This window comes from Podarcis pityusensis, assembly GCF_964106645.2.
Source record: "Podarcis pityusensis genome assembly, chromosome: 12".
Taxonomy (NCBI): Eukaryota; Metazoa; Chordata; class Lepidosauria; order Squamata; family Lacertidae; genus Podarcis; species Podarcis pityusensis.
This window is the reverse complement of record NC_138037.1, coordinates 24,985,743-25,002,756: the sequence shown is the minus strand read 5'-3', so window position 1 is coordinate 25,002,756 and position 17,014 is coordinate 24,985,743. Positions and strand designations below refer to the sequence as shown.

At 42.3% G+C, this 17,014-nt stretch overlaps 1 protein-coding gene across 1 annotated transcript in view; it reads right to left on the bottom strand.

Moving 5' to 3' along the window:
- Positions 1 to 17,014, bottom strand: part of CUBN (cubilin) — a gene marked incomplete at its 5' end in the record, with an annotated part of 134,664 nt that overhangs the window by 7,630 nt on the left and 110,020 nt on the right. The window contains 6 exons of the mRNA XM_080976099.1: positions 1,445 to 1,653; positions 2,507 to 2,669; positions 3,673 to 3,881; positions 10,619 to 10,836; positions 12,180 to 12,309; positions 16,379 to 16,576. Of these exons, the coding sequence (XP_080832225.1) occupies positions 1,445 to 1,653; positions 2,507 to 2,669; positions 3,673 to 3,881; positions 10,619 to 10,836; positions 12,180 to 12,309; positions 16,379 to 16,576 (1,127 nt within the window). The remainder of the gene's footprint in view (positions 1 to 1,444; positions 1,654 to 2,506; positions 2,670 to 3,672; positions 3,882 to 10,618; positions 10,837 to 12,179; positions 12,310 to 16,378; positions 16,577 to 17,014) is intronic.

The following is a 17,014-nucleotide window of genomic DNA, read 5'->3' as shown; positions in this document are numbered from 1 at the left end:
ACTGTCCAACCATCTTGTCCTCTGTCATCCCCTTCTTCTTGTGCCCTCCATCTTTCCCAACATCAGGGTCTTTTCCAGGGAGTCTCCTCTTCTCATGAGGTGGCCAAAGTATTGGAGCCTCAGCTTCAGGATCTGTCCTTCCAGTGAGTACTTAGGGCTGATTTCCTTCAGAATGGATAGGTTTGATCTTCTTGCAGTCCATGGGACTCTCAAGAATCTCCTCCAGCACCATAATTCAAGAGCATCAATTCTTCAGCGATCAGCCTTCTTTATGGTCCAGCTCTCACTTCCATACATCACTACTGGGAAAACCATAGCTTTAACTATATGGACCTTTGTCACCAAGGTGATGTCTCTGCTTTTTAAGATGCTGTCTAGGTTTGTCATCGCTTTTCTCCCAAGAAGCAGGTGTCTTTTAATTTTGTGACTGCTGTCACCATCTGCAGTGATCATGGAGCCCAAGAAAGTATGATCTCTCACTGCCTCCATTTCTTCCCCTTCTATTTGCCAGGAGGTGATGGGACCAGTGGCCATGATCTTAGGTTTTTTTGATGTTGAGCTTCAGAGCATATTTTGCGCTCCCCTCTTTCACCCTCATTAAGAGGTTCTTTAATTCCTCCTCACTTTCTGCCATCAAAGTTGTGTCATCTGCATATGTTGATATTTCTTCCGGCAATCTTAATTCTGGCTCTTAGTAACTACTCATTGGTAAAGCAACCGCTTCCTTTCAGGCTTTCCTTACTTACTGCTGCTTCCCCAGGTTCAGCCTGTATTGGAATGAGTTAGAATGTGCTAGTGCTAACTTATTGGCTTCATCTTGGCTGCATGTAAAACCTACACTTGGAATGGCTTTGTTTGTCATGAATAATAAAGCTTACATTTCCTTTACCCTTTAAAAAAAACAGTCTTACCTGGGGGGGGGGGGAATGCCTGACACCAGGATTTCAATCTCCCAACCCTCAGACTTCAATCGAGACCACATGGCATTAATTGCATGAATGCAATTCACACCCATAGGTTTTTGTTTTTTGTTTTGTTATGCAGATAGTAGCTATGATAGCTGCTTAAGGGCAGTGGATGGTAGGGAGAGAGCACTTCATGTTTTATGTCCCTGCCATAGTCCTAACAACATCAACTTTCCAAAGCTACTACTTGCATTTCAATGAAGGCAAGGAAAGAAAGAAAGAGCTAAAAGTCCCCCCTGACCCAATTTCTGAGGTGGTACCAGGGTTACTATTAACATAGCAAAAAAATATATGCACATAAGTTCCATTCATGCAATTAGCATTGGGTCTTGTTTGGCCTTCAGTATCAGACAATGCAGAGATTTGGACAAGGGGGATTGAAAGCAGGGAAATCTCATGGACCTTTGACACCCAGACTGGGGATCCCCACCTTCACCCTTAGCACACAAGGATCCTAGCAGCAGGCCTGGCTGACTTACCAGTGGTGACTCTTGGAACTCTAGATAATTCTGAGAGCAGTCCTGGCTGGACTGGAGGTGGAATTCTTGCACCACTATTTTCACGTGTTGCTCAGGAGGAGCATCAATAACCCATCTGCAGTACGTAAAGGGAGGATATGCTTCTGGAAAGTAGGGCGATGTTGCTGTTTGGCTGGTTGAAGTTGCATTAAACACACCTCCGCACAGTCCTGTTAAAAGCAACAGCAACACTTGACAAGCTTGCTGGGTTATAAGCACTCTTTCATGGAGGAACAAGGCTATCAGTAGCTACTAGGGATGGTGGTTACGTATAACTTCCAGCATCCAAGGCAGGATGCCTCTGAATACCAGTAGCTTCAATTCTCACAAGGGGAGGGTGGTGTTGCGCTCCAGTCCTGCCTGCAAGTTTCCAATAGGAATCTGGCTGGCCCCTGTGGGAATTGCTTAAGGGGTTTATTTTGCAATAAAATGGCATATGAATTTAGTTAAATGAATAAACACAGAACAAGGATGCTGGACTAGATGGGCATTGCACTGATCCAGCAAAGATCTTTTTGTGTACTTCAACTCAGAATCATAAGCTGTTGACCTAAAGAGATATTTATCTGAAAGCGACAAGACATTGAGGTACAAATGTTCAGTGCCAAGAGACAAAATGTGCAGATTCAAAATAGATCAATTATATCATGATGGGTTTTTAATTATTTTATTTCTATGACATTGGAGTTGCTTTTCTCTTTAAAATACTTGAAGCAATGGGCAAGTTTGTGTTTTCTAAATCAGTGGTCTAACAGTCCTAACCAAGCCCCACCTTCTAACCCCTCTGATCTCCCCAAATCCTCTCCACCCAGACAGATACATTTCAGTCACCATCTCTTCCATCAAGTCTTATCTTCTCCAGGAAGCTCCAGATTCTCTCTATAATTGGTTTCCTAATTTGATAACACTGAGCTATATAATTGCTGATTTTTAAAGTTTTGAAATCCTCCCTGGAGTTGTGCAAGGCAAAGGAATGGCTTATTTCACAGGATCTTCTGGGAAGAAAATGAAAATTATACTCACTGTCCACAGTAGTGTAGGTAACATTGAAACCTGCTCTTTCTACATACATGTCAGTGACAAACTTAATGGTCAAGAAGTTGTCAGTAGAAAGAAAAGGAGCTGGAACTCTGGAGCCACAAAACTTGCCAACAACTGTAGCATTTTCATTACTACCATCGAACAGCTAAAAGACAAAACAGAAACATAACTTCTCTATAGCATGATATGTGCATGAGCTGAACAGTTAAAAGCTATGGGAATGATTGGTGGAAGGAGTTCAAGTGTTCAGTTTGGTGACTGATGTCTCATAGGGTGTCTTACAAATGCAAGAACTACTACAACTGATAGCTCAGCTGGTTAGAGTGCGGTGCTGATAACACGAAGGTCACAGGTTCGATCTACATATAGGGCAGCTGCATATTCCTGCATCACAGGATGTTGAACTAGATGATCGTAGACCACAATTCTAGGGTTCTATGAATTGTTGTTGTTGTTGTTAATTCAAATCAAAATAATGGTCAGGTTAAGGTGTAACCTTTTATCCAGATGCTCTGTCCTTGCATCACCCCTTCCCTCTTCTCTTTTTGGTGCACTGCAATTCAGCTAACTAACCATAGTTTCCTGTTACATCCAAGGCAGAAAACCATGGATATAAGGTTTGGCACAAAGCAGGATTGGAGCCCAGAGTTTTGTGTTTGTTTAGGAGGCTATTCCTTGTAACCATTCTTGCACAGTTTGGACATAATGGGAAATTATGGTTATGTAGCCCAGGAAGCCTTCAATCATAGCATGCCAAGATGGGAGGCGAAATGGAGCAGAATGAGAATCAAGCAAGCAGACAAAGACTCATATCTTAAGAAACCAAGATATGCAAGTCCAAATGGAATCCATTTCTGTCCAAATGGAATCAATTTCATGTAAAGAAGGAAGTCATTTTCAACTGAACATTTAGTTACATGTTCACTATCTTACTGAACTTGAATTAACCTTTGCTTTGCTTTTTCTTTGCAAACCTTCAGGACATGTCTGTTTAGAGTCATATAAAACTATTATATTTCCTTTACCCCTGCTGTAAGGTAGACTTTGAATGAAAAGAAATAAGGGAACAAAAGTTATTTTCTAGCCTATGGTCAAAACACAGCAAAGAGAGTGCCTTGCATTTCTTGATTATCACACACTGATCTTACTTGGACATAGTCATAGCGGCAGTTTTGAACAGACGATTCTGCTTCCAGTTGAAAAGTGTTAAAGGTGAGATTGATCAGCTTGTTTATGGGGGCAGCTATAACCCACACACATTCAAGATCTTTGTCATATTTGCCATCCATGTCGGAGTCTGGTGAGCCAAAGCTGTCACTTGAATTTGTCAGGTAACCACCGCAGCCTTGCTGAGGGCCTGTTAAAAAGAGAGATCTGTCATCTACTGCATGTTTCATAGCAGTATTTTAAAGGATGTTCTCTATTTTTTTGATCATATCACTTTTCCTATTCCTGTCTTGATGCTTACTGTCAACCATGGGCATTTGGGAGCTGAACTGCATCATTTTAATGCTTTGCACAGCTTTTTTTTGTTTTTGTTTTGTTAAACTAAGCCCTTTCCACACAATATGTTCAATATGTGGACAGCAGAATCTCACATGCTGCCATTGCTTCCAGACTCCATACACAAACTATTCATACTATTCACTGAACGCGAGAAGATTGAAGCAAAATTTCCTTTAAACCCTTCCCACATTATATTCAATGTAATGTGTGAAAGTGGGGGTGGATATGTCAGGAGGTGGCTCCAATGCTACCAACAGGACTGATTATTTGATAAGAGGCAAAGAATGCCCCAGGGACGTGGGTGGCGCTGTGGGTTTAACCACAGAGCCTAGGACTTGCCGTTCAGAAGGTCGGCAGTTCGAATCCCCAGGACGGGGTGAGCTCCCGTTGCTCGGTCCCTGCTCCTGCCAACCTAGCAGTTCGAAAGCACATCAAAGTGCAAGTAGATAAATAGGTAAACGGCGTTTCTGTGTGCTGCTCTGGTTCGCCAGAAGTGGCTTAGTCATGCTAGCCCACATGACCCGGAAGCTGTACGCTGGCTCCCTTGGCCAATAAAGCGAGATGAGTGCCGCAACCCCAGAGTCAGTCACGACTGGACCTAATGGTCAGGGGTCCCTTTACCTTTACCTTTAAAGAATGCCCCAGCTGCATAAAGAAAGAGCACAGTTGGCTGCCCTTTCCAGGACAGTCCCAAAATGCAGAGGGAGAGAAAGCAGAGAGAAGCAATAGCTTTGGCGAGAGGGGAGCCAGAAAAGTAGAGGAGAGAGAAGGAAAGCAGGAGATTGGACGGATATATTTATTTCACATTTATATGCCACTTGATTGTAACAAAACCTCATTGCGGTTTACAAAAAGACAGAGGGAGGGTGGAAGAAAGAGGGACAAAAGGGGGAGCAGTGTGAAGTGGGGGTGTGTGTAACTGGTGGGGAGCTTTGCCCCAGAGGGCAAGGGACAGAAAAAGCAGGAGTTGGTAAGGAAAGTGTGCAGACCAGGCAAAAACTCCTAATGGCAGATTTAAGGGAGTCGAGAAGGGAGTCTATCAGACGGGGTGCTAAAGGAAGGCTGCGGGAGTGCAACAAGGAATAGTTGCCTTGAGAAACAAAGCACACAAACCGAAGGGTTCAGCGATTGCCCGTCAATGATAAAAGAATACATAAAAAGTAAGTAAAAGCAACATACATCTTATCATGTCAAAGGTTGTATTTTTTAAAAAAACAGTAGGTGGAGCTGTGTCTTTGTCTTCAGCCCACAAGGACTAATATTCCTAGATTCTGTTAAAGTCGTTGGGATGTTAAAAAAAAGAAGCACTTACAATTGTATGCAAACACCTAATTGCTCAGTCAATAGAGCATGAGACTCTTGATCTCAGGGCCATGGGTTCAAGCCCCATTTTGGGCAAAAGATATATTTTTTATTATTATTATTATTATTATTATTATTATTATTATTATTATTATATCCCACTCATCTGGCATTCCTGCATTGTAGGGGGTTGGACTAGATGACCCTCTTGGTCCCTTCCATTTCTACTATTCCACGATTCTTTGTGGCCAGGTGATCAGAAATTCTGAGTGCATGAAATCTGCATGAGTATCAGGTCCTTATAATGATCAGTTCAAAATGGGTATATTTTTTGCTTGGCTGCATTTTTTTAAAAGGAAAAAACCCCAACATTATGCAAAAGGATACTTCATCATAATGAACTTGGGATGCTGATAAACCAAAGTAAAAAGATCTGCTGAGATTGGATGCAATGGCTGACATGCCTTAATAAACCAATTGGCGAAACTGTTTTGTTATTTATTTATATACTCTTTTTCCTCCTATGATGAAACTCAAGGTGGCAAAGAGCCCAGGCAAGCTCTCATCACCCAAGTACTGGCCAGACTTGTTGGGCTTCAACAAGGTAACTGCATCATGTGTCTTCCAACCATGGTTCTGATGGCATTTCCCTGCGTAACATATGCCTAAGAATCAATGAATCTCTGTAGCCAAGCCATAGGCTTGGACACACAAATATACATGTGGAGGGATCATGCTATATAGCTGGGCATCCTGGAAAATTTCACAGCAAGAGCTGTGTAGGGCCTTTCTAGAGAGCACAGGATTAAGTCAGAGCTGCTGCAATGCCATTCTCCTAGGGATGGCTGGATCAGTCCATTTCTTGATTGCATCCACTTCACATGTGTGTATTTTGCATTAGTTGGTTCTGCTCCATTTCTGCATCAATTTGAAGCTTTTTTTAAAAAAAAAAGTGTGAAAATTTGCATTTAATTATTCCGTATCAGAATCTGTATTTAAATATGTACTGCATCATAAAACAAACATTTAAATGCATATTTGAGATCAATGTTTGCATTTCAGTCTAAAATGCATTTTGGTACTTTTTAAATTTGAGAATAGTGTCACAAAACTTGGAGGACTATGGCCAGGTGGTGCAAATTCAGTTGGGTTTGCTTAAAAATGTGGAGTGGACAAAATTATACTACATCCCTAAACACCCCTGCTCCCAGATGCTTTTTCATTATACACACCTGGAGGACCAACAAGCTCCTCCCACCCCCACTTTGGTTGATTTGGATAAAGGCCTTACTGTGGATTTTGAAATTTTATAAAATGGAATAATTGAAAGAGTGCGTAGAGCTCCTTCTGAGCCCCAAACTGTGCAAACTGGAACAACAATATTACCTTGTATCTTTTGCACATAATGTTTCTGCTAATGTAACCCATTGCAAAAATGTGCCTTTCTTGTGACAATCTCTCACTGCTGACTTGGCTTGAACTGATGGGAGGAGGTTTGAAGCCAAATATTGAGCAGTGTGATTTTTGCTTAAATGTAGTGCTTGTATGCTGTGACAGCAGTATTAGTGCAACAATATTTCTGGCTCAAATGAGATAATTGCAAAAGCAGCAGCAGCAGCAGCAGCAGCAGCAGCAGCAGCAGCAGCAGCAAAATTGATAGAATTACAGACACAACATTGGTTGGAATGGCACCAGCAATCATGAAGGGATGAAATATGAGAGAGTCACATCTAAGGCAGAGGTTTTCTCTCCATTCAAAGCATGAATGATATTCAATCCATTCAGCTCCGCTGGAGATAACTGTAAATACTTGCACTTAATTATAAACAGATCTCTGGTACGGAACTAAGTCAACATGTCGAGCCATATGTAGAATATCACTTCTCAATAGCTCATGCTTTGTTATGTTCTCTTTGCCCCTCATCAACATTAAAAAGGTGCCAGGATAACACAACAAAACCCAGAAAGAAAAACACCCAAACTAAAAAAAAACAACAGGTAGAGAAATCAGACAAATCTGAATCCTGGGTAGCCCAATTAACTGATACCTCCAACCAACTAGTGAACTTTAGCCTGTATACTTGGGCTATGTACTTGTTTAGGCTGATTCCCAAGCCAAATTGAGAGGGATCTGGGCATTGACTGGGCAGCCCAGAGCAATTTGGGCCTGTCAGAGGGTGGGGCATCAGGTAGGGAGGGAAGGGGTGACTAAAAGAAAGGACTACTGGGCCTTCAAAGGAGAAGGTAGGGGTGGGTGGGTGTGCTCAATTTCTCCTTCTTCTGACTCCCTGAATCAACACCACACAGGATTAAATCTTCCTGCTTACTATGAATAAGCAGGAAGTTTTCATCCTGTGCAGTGCTGGTTACTACTGCTTTGCAATGTTCCCTTCCAAGTGTCAGAGACCTGGCTGAGGAGTACAGCTCTGAGGAGGAATGGTGGGAGCCTCCCCCTCCCCCTGCTCCTGTCCAGGATCCTGAAACTGTCCAGGAGCAGTGGAGCAGTATAGATTTGGAACAGTGGTTTGCAGAGGGGCATAGTTCTGAAGACAAAAGTTGGGAAGAACTGGGGGGTGAACAGCAAAGTGAAGAAGAATAGGAAGAGAGAGGGCTAACAGACTCTCTCTTGCTGGAAAGTATTCAGCCTATCTGTCCAAGGTCACGTAGAGCACAAAACACAAGGTGGTTGCAAGATCAGGTTGCAAGATGGAAGTGACTAGGGGGGAAGTGGGTGGAATCCTTCATTGGGAACACCTTCCTCCAAAAATGGATGCTTTGTTCTTTTGCTGTGATCATTAAAGACTCTTTGGTAAGGGACTCCTTTCGCTTTGCCCTGCTTATCTACGGCCAAAGGGGGCGGGGGGGGGGAGGAAGCCAAGTCCCAGGAGTCTGACACCAAGCCACTGCCTTCCTACATTTCCCCCTCCTTTGGTTTGGATTTTCAAAGACCTTATCTTTCTCAGTGCATGCCTGGTAAGAGAAAATCTGGATTGAAGGAGAAAGTATGGGAGCGAAGTGATCTGGAGGAGAATTCATATGGACAATGGATAATAAATGGAGGTATAGAAGCTTACCATCCACATTAAATGAGAGTATTGATGAGACCCTACTGATGCAGTATCCCTAATAAAAAGAAGTTGTTTTGATTAAATTGCATGATGATGTTTCTTCTCAATTTTTTCTAATTAATTCCTATAGCTTCTTTTCATGTCAACAAAATGCTCATCAATAATAATAATAATAATCCAGAAAAGATAAAGTAGAGATAACCTTATTTTGGATGACATTTGTGCAAAAATCGTAAGTAACCATTGATGAAAAGGGGCAGGATTTTGAAGGAAGGAAATCAGGAATGTTTAGATTGCTCCGAATGAGTTTACCATTTGTGTTCACCTCCTTCCAAGATTTAATTAGGGCTACCCACAACATTAAGCAGAACACAGTAATCACATTAGCCAATCTCACTTCACTAACACAGCCAGGGTGGTGTACACTTGTTAAACATTAATGAAGAATTGCGTTTCACATTTGGCCTGTGGAAGCTGCACTAATACAACACCTCTTGACCTTTCTGTTCTGGCGGATGAGATGGAGCTCCTTTCACAAGATTAATTTCCCATGAGCTTTCTGGCTTTATCTGATTTAGATCTGCCTTCATCACCAAAGTGCCCTGCTGATGTTCAGGACTGTCACACCCATCAGCCTCAGTCAATGCAGTTCAGCTGGTTGGAGCTGATGGGCATTGAAGTATGATGCACCTGGAGGGCACCTGGTTGGTGAAGCCTGATCTAGATTTAAGCAGAGTTCTTTAGCCTAACTTTGAGGGAGAGAGGGAGAGGAGAATCCAGAATCCAACCTTCCTCCAAGAGGAAGCAGCACTTTAATTTCACAATGACCTTGTAATATAGAGAAGGTGGCACTCCAGATATACTCATTATCCCTATATTTGGATCAGTGCTTCTCAACCTGTGGGTCCCCAGATGTTGTTGGACTACAACTCCCATCATTCCTAGCCAGCATGACCAGTGGTCAGGGATGATGGGAGTTGTAGTCCAACAACATCTGGGGACCCACAAGTTGAGAACGGCTGTTTTAGATGGTATCAAATGAAAAACAGCTGCCAGCTGTGGTGTGTGCATGTGTACAATGGCTGAGTGTTAAGGATATTTCTGCTACGTCACAAATGCTTTATGACAAAGTGACAAAAAGTTAAGGGAGTTACTTCTGTCCACCCACCCACCCACCCACCCCACCCTGCAAAACCCCAATGAATTACCAAAAGAAGAACAGGTAGGTAGCTATTTTCAGCGTATCACTGATCTATTCAACTGTCATAGGAAGGCTGAATTAAAGTCGGTATAATTAACATTAAAGGTAAAGGGACCCCTGACCATTAGGTCCAGTCGTGGCCGACTCTGGGGTTGCAGCGCTCATCTCGCTTTATTGGCCAAGGGAGCCGGCGTACAGCTTCCGGGTCATGTGGCCAGCATGACTAAGCCGCTTCTGGCGAACCAGAGCAGCGCACGGAAATGCCGTTTACCTTCCCGCTGGAGTGGTACCTATTTATCTACTTGCACTTTGACATGCTTTTGAACTGCTAGGTTGGCAGGAGCAGGGACCGAGCAACGGGAGCTCACCCCGTCGTGGGGATTCGAACCGCCGACCTTCTGATCAGCAAGCCCTAGGCTCTGTGGTTTAACCCACAGCGCCATCCGCGTCCCTTAATTAACATTAGGAATAAACAATTATAATGTTTTTATAGCATGAAGCTTGAAATGAGGTGGACACATGCTGAGTTTCTCAAGTGGGCTTGACCACTCCTGTCGGGGGTACCACCTCTGAGTGCTTCTCCATGCAACAAAAGGCTTCCCTGCAAGGTAGAGAAACCTGCACATTAAGGAGAAATGTTCTGGCCCAACCCACTCCTGTGTGTGATTCACCCCCATAGGAAAACATTCATAAACAATCATCTGGTGCTCCCCTGCCCCCAGTGTGGGGCAGTTCACCCTACGAGCTCAGGATCCTACCACCTAATTCTGCTGCACATGAAGGTAAGGCTGGACAGAATGACTAAAATTAAACCTTTATGCTTTACTCTCACTATGAGTATAAAAAAGAGTACTTCAGGTCTACTAAGGTGCTAAGCATTCACGGATATGCCAGTCTAGGTTTGCACAAATGAAGCAACTAAAGAAAAGGAAACGTAGCAAAGATTTCCTATATGTAACTCATGCTATTTCATAGCAGCTGGCTTGCATTGAAGGTGCTGGGAGAATTCCCTTTTACCTAGTGTCTCTCTGAACGATGCGCTCCATCCATTGGCTGTTCCAGAGGAATCAGTCCTGAACAGCAGGAGCAAGTTGTTTGCGGAGCTCTTGATAGAAGGTGGGAGGGCCACACCACAGAACGTGCCCAGGAGCGGAGCATATATGTTCAGGCCATCATAGACAGTAACAGAATCCTTGTGGCAAGATGAGGATGCTTCAAGGTGGAAGCTGTTGAACCTGTCAAGGGCATTTTTTTACTAATAAGTGGGATTGTTTCAGTTCTGTTTTTCTTAAAATGCATTTGGGGATAAATAATAGTGGCCAACATGGCATCCTCTCATCAGCCCCAACCAGCATAGTCAATGGACCAGTATTTTATTTCTTTACAGGAATATTTATATACTCTCAGCTCATTAAAAACAATCATGGGAGTATGCAAGAAAAATATGATTAAAGTATCATGAAACACAGAACAAATGAAGAACACTGAAACGTATCTACTCTTTAAAAACGTTTGGTGAAACAAAAATGTTTCCAGCGGGTGACTAAATACGTATCAGATCGTAAGTGCCTATCTGATTTCAATAGGAAGAGCGTTCCACTTTGCTGGAAAGAATATTGGCAGAATCTGTCAAACTGGGTTTCTCTCGGTTCCTCATTTTTCCAATCTTAAGTTCAGTCCATATAATACACAGACACAGAAAAAGAATGTATGTGTTTTCCTGTATATTTATCCTATTAAATATATTTGGGCCTAAAATATGCATTTTCTTCAAGGCATGTTCCCTATTGTATTGTATTTTCCATGTTCCTTTCACTTATATACAAAGATTGTGCACTTTTCGCTAATATTCACTTTTTGCACACACTTTTGGGTTGGCGATGTGCATTGCAGAAATTCATGGAAGTGCAAATTTCGAAGGTTCACTGTGTTTTGGTTTGCATATTGGTCTGGGATGTGCAAATTAGGTGGACACACATTAAAATGCAAGCCAAAATAAATTTCTTATCCATTCCTGTCCACAGCACCTGAAGAGTACCATATTGTCTACCCTGGTCTATTCAAACACTGTGGCATTCTGACTTTTCTTGGGTGTGCTTTTTTATGGGAAAGGTTCTGGACTGAAGAAAAAGCACTTAACGGTAGAACTACCATCATAATCCAATGTAAGGTTATTCAGAAATAAGTCCCACTGAACTCAATGGCACTGACTTACAAATAAAGTTGCATAAAATTGCAGTCCTACGTATACTTGGAAACAAATCACACTGGGTGCAGCTAAGCTATTTTGAAAGTAAACTTCCATGGGATTGACTGCATACCTTTAAAGCACATTCTGGGAACTGTAGCTTGTTAAGGGTTGCTCTGTGAGAGGTGCACTACAGTGCCCAGAATTCTTTGAGGGAAAGAATGTACTCTGAATATGCTTTAAAGATATAGTGTGCGCACAGTCTTAGGTACCACAGCACTAACAATTCCCATGTTTGCTGTCACTATAGCAGTTTAAAACCAAACCAAACCAAACCTAGAGACCATGATTTTTTCATCATAAAATGAAAAGTGCTCTTGGCTTACATACTTGAGTGCCACTATCTTGTTGCTTCTGACAGTGATGTAGTACGAACAGTTCATGTTGTGATGGTACTCAGTAAATGAATGGGTAGGGCTCCTGACTGTACCCCGAGAGCTGTTGAATACGCCACCACAAGCTGCAGTGAAATGCAAAAGATTATCATTACTGTCAAAGAACGTCTTTGCCATACATACTTTGGGTCTAGGGTTTCACTAAATTGCAGTAAGCGCTGGTCTATACATTCTAGTATATATATAATTTGTTATATGGTTAAAAACCAGCGTACTCCATTTAATACAACAAATACTAGTATGGATAAAGTAAAGTAAAGTAGAATGGTAAGTAAGCAAACTTGAAGACATAGTAAATTAAAAGAGAGATAAATGTTCTATGTAGACCTAATAATAATAATAATAATAATAATAATAATAATAATAATAATTTATTTATACCCCACCCATCTGGCTGGGTTTCCCCAGCTACTCTGGGTGGCTCCCAACTGAATATTAAAAATGTGATAAAACACCAAACATTAAAAACTTCTCTAAACAAGGCTGCCTTCAGATGTCTTTTACAAATGCAAAGTGCTTTGAATGAAGCACCACATAAATACTGAGTATCTCAACACATTTTGACATACACGCCACTGTTGAAAAGCCATCATGCAGCTCAGAAATGAATGGAAAGGATACAGTAGAAAGAATGACTGAAATATTTTGTAGGCTGCCACACAAACTTTTGAGACTACTGCTATAATCTCTTGTTTTCCATCTTCTAGAAGTAACCTGGGCAGTTCCAAATTAGAACCTTTGAGCAGTCTTCTAAGCAATGGGGCAATAATCTGTGTATGAGCATCATGGTAATAGGGGCAGCGTAAAAGAAAATTGTCTATGGTGTCTATCTTTCCATCCTTACAGGGGAAGAGCCTTTTGACAACGGGGATTTTTCTGTAATACCCATCGAAAACTGCACATGGAAGGGCAGCACACTTTGCAGGTGTAAAGGCCCCCTATGTCCATGTACCTCTAATTGGGACAGGTAGGCAGCTGGTTTTACAATATATATTGCATTAGCAGTGGATGAAAAAGGTGGTGCCATAGGCCAGTTGTAGGGAACCTTTGGTTCTGCAGATGTTACTGGACCACAGCTCCCATCATCCCTGGCCAATCGTCGCGCTTGCTAAGGCTGATGGGAGTTGTAGTCCAGCAACTTCAAAAAGGCCAAAGGTGCTAAGGAACTGCAGGCAGGCAAGCGAAAGGCATTCCTCTCCGAAGAGGGAGAAGGCTGGCGGAGGAGGGCCAGAGCAAAGAAACCAAATGAGCTGGCAGGGAATTAAAAGCCCCCTTCTTTCACACCCAGAAAATAAATTATGCAAAAGGAATTATAGCTCTCTGCTCCTCCTCTGCCAGTCCTCAGGGAGGCAGTAAACTCTCCCCACCCCCCACCGCCTTTTGGCAGGCATGTAACTTTAATGGGCTTATTTACAAGGGTGAGCTAAAGTACAACAGAAGATGCAGATAAAACAATTCATAAAAGTTGTTGTTGTTGTTTAGTCGTTTAGTCGTGTCCGACTCTTCGTGACCCCATGGACCAGAGCACGCCAGGCACTCCTGTCTTCCACTGCCTCCCACAGTTTGGTCAAATCATAAAGGTTACATTTTTAAAAAGAAAAGAACCAGCAGAAAGTGAGCACTTAGCCTGGAGGTTGAAGGCCTGCCTAAACAACAATGCCATTGGATAGGTGGCAAAATGCTTTCACTGGATCTCCTGAGACAGAGTTCCACAGAGTGGCTGCCCCAGTTCAAAAGAGGCCCTCTCCTGATGACCACAGAGGCTCATATGTGAGGAGACCGTTGGTTTCTTTAATTATTTGAGCCACTGTGATGGTTGTTTCCTGTGTCCCTGATTACTTCACTGGTGCATGGGAAAGGCTTTGCAATGCATTAAGTCCTTCAGTTGGATTCAGTAGGAGATCCCAACTTTTTGGAGGTGGAGTGTGAGTGAGTGGCTTTGTAACTGCTGCATGGCTCCCTCAGGGTGAAAGTTAATGCCCGCTTTAAGATCTACTGAAGAATTTGCAGCGGCAGAAGCCACAGTACATTCTTTTTTTTATTCTCCATAATGGATGCCCTTGGGAGTCTAAGAGGTGGCTCAGTCTTTGTCCTCTGGTTCACAGCTCTCTGCAAAACCATCTGTGACCACCATTGTGCTCTGTTTTATAGTCTTCCATTTGGCAGTCAACCACTCTGGGCTCTCTCTTGACAAATCGCCCAAACCCACTGCTGTCCAAGCTTCTAAAGGACTAGTCATCGCAGCAACCACTAGCATTGCAAAGCAAATTCTTTAACAGGCAATGAATGCCTAGGCTCCCATTCCTTATTTTCAGCTACGGTAGGGTGGCGTCTATCGAGCACTGCCCTTTGGACTGTTGACAAATAAGAGACAAAAGCACAAGAGGTTTTAAAAAAGCAGTGCTTATGGTACGCAAGGAGAGAAAAGCTTCTCTCTTCTTCCCCCTTTTGTCTTTTGTGAAGGATGAAGCTAGAAGGAAACAGAATGTTCATGGCTAGAATGTGTTTTGCATGGGCCAAAAAGCCAATAAAAAGCTACTAGTCATACTTCACAAATGTCAGGAGTCAAAGGTCAGGTGGCAGCAGCCAATTTGAGTGAGTTATGAAGGCCTCTTTCACAAGTAAATTAACATTGTCATCCTTCAATGGTATGCCGTCTAGCCAGTAGCTCTCAGGATGACTCATTTCAAACCATGATACTTGATTTCATGCTTTGAGGCAAATAGCTATTTCTCAAGGCTATGGCAAGGAGAGGAACATACTACCTGGTACAAAAAACGAGGTTCACATACTTGTTATCGGCATAACGTTTGATTAAGTCTTAAAAAAAAAGTTTTCCAATGTCAAGGTCTGTGAGGTAGCTGGGGCTACCTATTAGCTACCTAATAGCTGGGGCTATTTTCTTTGTCTCAGAAGCCACTCTCATATCCAAAGGATGAGGGTTTAGTTTCTTCCCTGCCTAGAATATTTTATACTGGACTAGACACTTCCATTAGCTCAATCCCATGGGCATTGGATAGTTTGTCTTTGAGAATATTGCACTATGTGATCTTTGCAAAGTAAATTCATATGTAATAGAACTAAAGTGTTCTTAGGAGCTTCCTTATGAGACCCAAATGAGATTAATGTACAGGAAGTTTTTAAAAAGAGCAAACAAGAATAATGCTTTATAGGATGCATAAAATTTACTAAAAATGTATTCCCTGTAAATGTGATGATTATGATAAAAAATTACAAGAACTCACTAAAAAATGACTACAGATATATGCTGAATGTGTGCACGTGGATTTCTCCATTCCGGATTCCACCATTTCAGTGGCAGAGGGGAAATTGTTTTGCAAACTGCTTGTAGAATCCCATTCTGGCACTGAACCTTGAATCATGCAAATGTTAAAAACACGGCATTGCATTCAGGGTCATTTTGCTTCATTGCCAATGGGATATGCACAATGAAAAGAGATGGCCTTGAACTGTTTATTTGGCATTGGGCTAATCCTGAGCGTTTTATGACAATTATTTCTGAAAACAGGAGGAGTGCTTTGTGTGTGATATATGTCACAGTTAACTCTGAAACCAAGGATGAAATCCTAAGCAAACTTACCTGAAGCTAAGCCACGGTGATTACAGAAGGGGTTGCTTCGCAACAAGCGTTCATAGGGTGATATCCAATTAATGGGCTCCATTAGTGCAAGGATTTCTGTTTGAGCAATGGAACTTCTCCCTCTCTTCTCTCACATGCCCTCTAAATCTGTTCCAGGGGTTACCCTAGCCTTATGGAGCAGATTTGTGAGAAGACCACAGGGCATTCACATGAGGAGGAAAAGGTAGAAGTTTTATTGGGCAAGTGCATATTCTTGCACTGTCTGATGGGATGCATTAGTTGGATAGCATCCTTAGACTACAGATGCCCATACGGGTTACATGGATTACCCCTTGGTCCCAGTTCAAATTGTTCTCTAAGCAGTGGTTCTGAAAATGGGCGAGGTTTTTCATTGGTTGGTGTCTTGTTTGTTTTTACAAATTTGGAGGAACCCAGAAAGTCAAGGGATAGTTAGGTCTTCTTCCAGGGCATCATTTCGTTGCCTGATGCATAGAAACACATGTTGTTCCCACCAACAATGTGTTGCTACTCACGGATTGCAGCATAAGTGGCCAGAAATCCGACGCCAACAGTATGAGAATCTGTGTAGAAATTCAACAGTGTGGATCCAATGATGCTGATAGGATGAGGGATTTCATTGCCGCAAAACGTTTCTTCAGGGTAAGGGCCAGCTCTGTCCCCTCTGAAGACCTTCACTCCATCATAAGCACAATCTCCTAAGGCATTATGAGCTGCACATCATAAAAAAATTAGAACAGTTCATCAATATTTTGCGGAACTGTTTACCTACCCTCTAAGTACTTTTTTAGCCAATTTACCCCATCATAGAAACCAGACTAGGACACTACTTGTGGAGCAGGAGCGGGAAAACTTTTTCAGCCTAATGGGAAATCTTCAGGGGGGCACCCGCCAATGGTGGGTGGAGGCAGAGGAAAAAGTGAATGGGGTCAGAGGCAAAGGCAGGTAGATCTTCTCCTTCATTTAATTTAAGGAAGAGAAAATCAAACACAGTATCAGAGGATAATTATATATAGAGAGAGAGACAGAGAGTGAGAGAGAGAGAGTGTGTGTCCCATATATATTTCAAATTTCCTTTCTCTCACAACTGATCTCTTTTTCAAACTGCTTGGTTACAGGTTATTTTCTATATATGAAGAAACCCTAAAGTG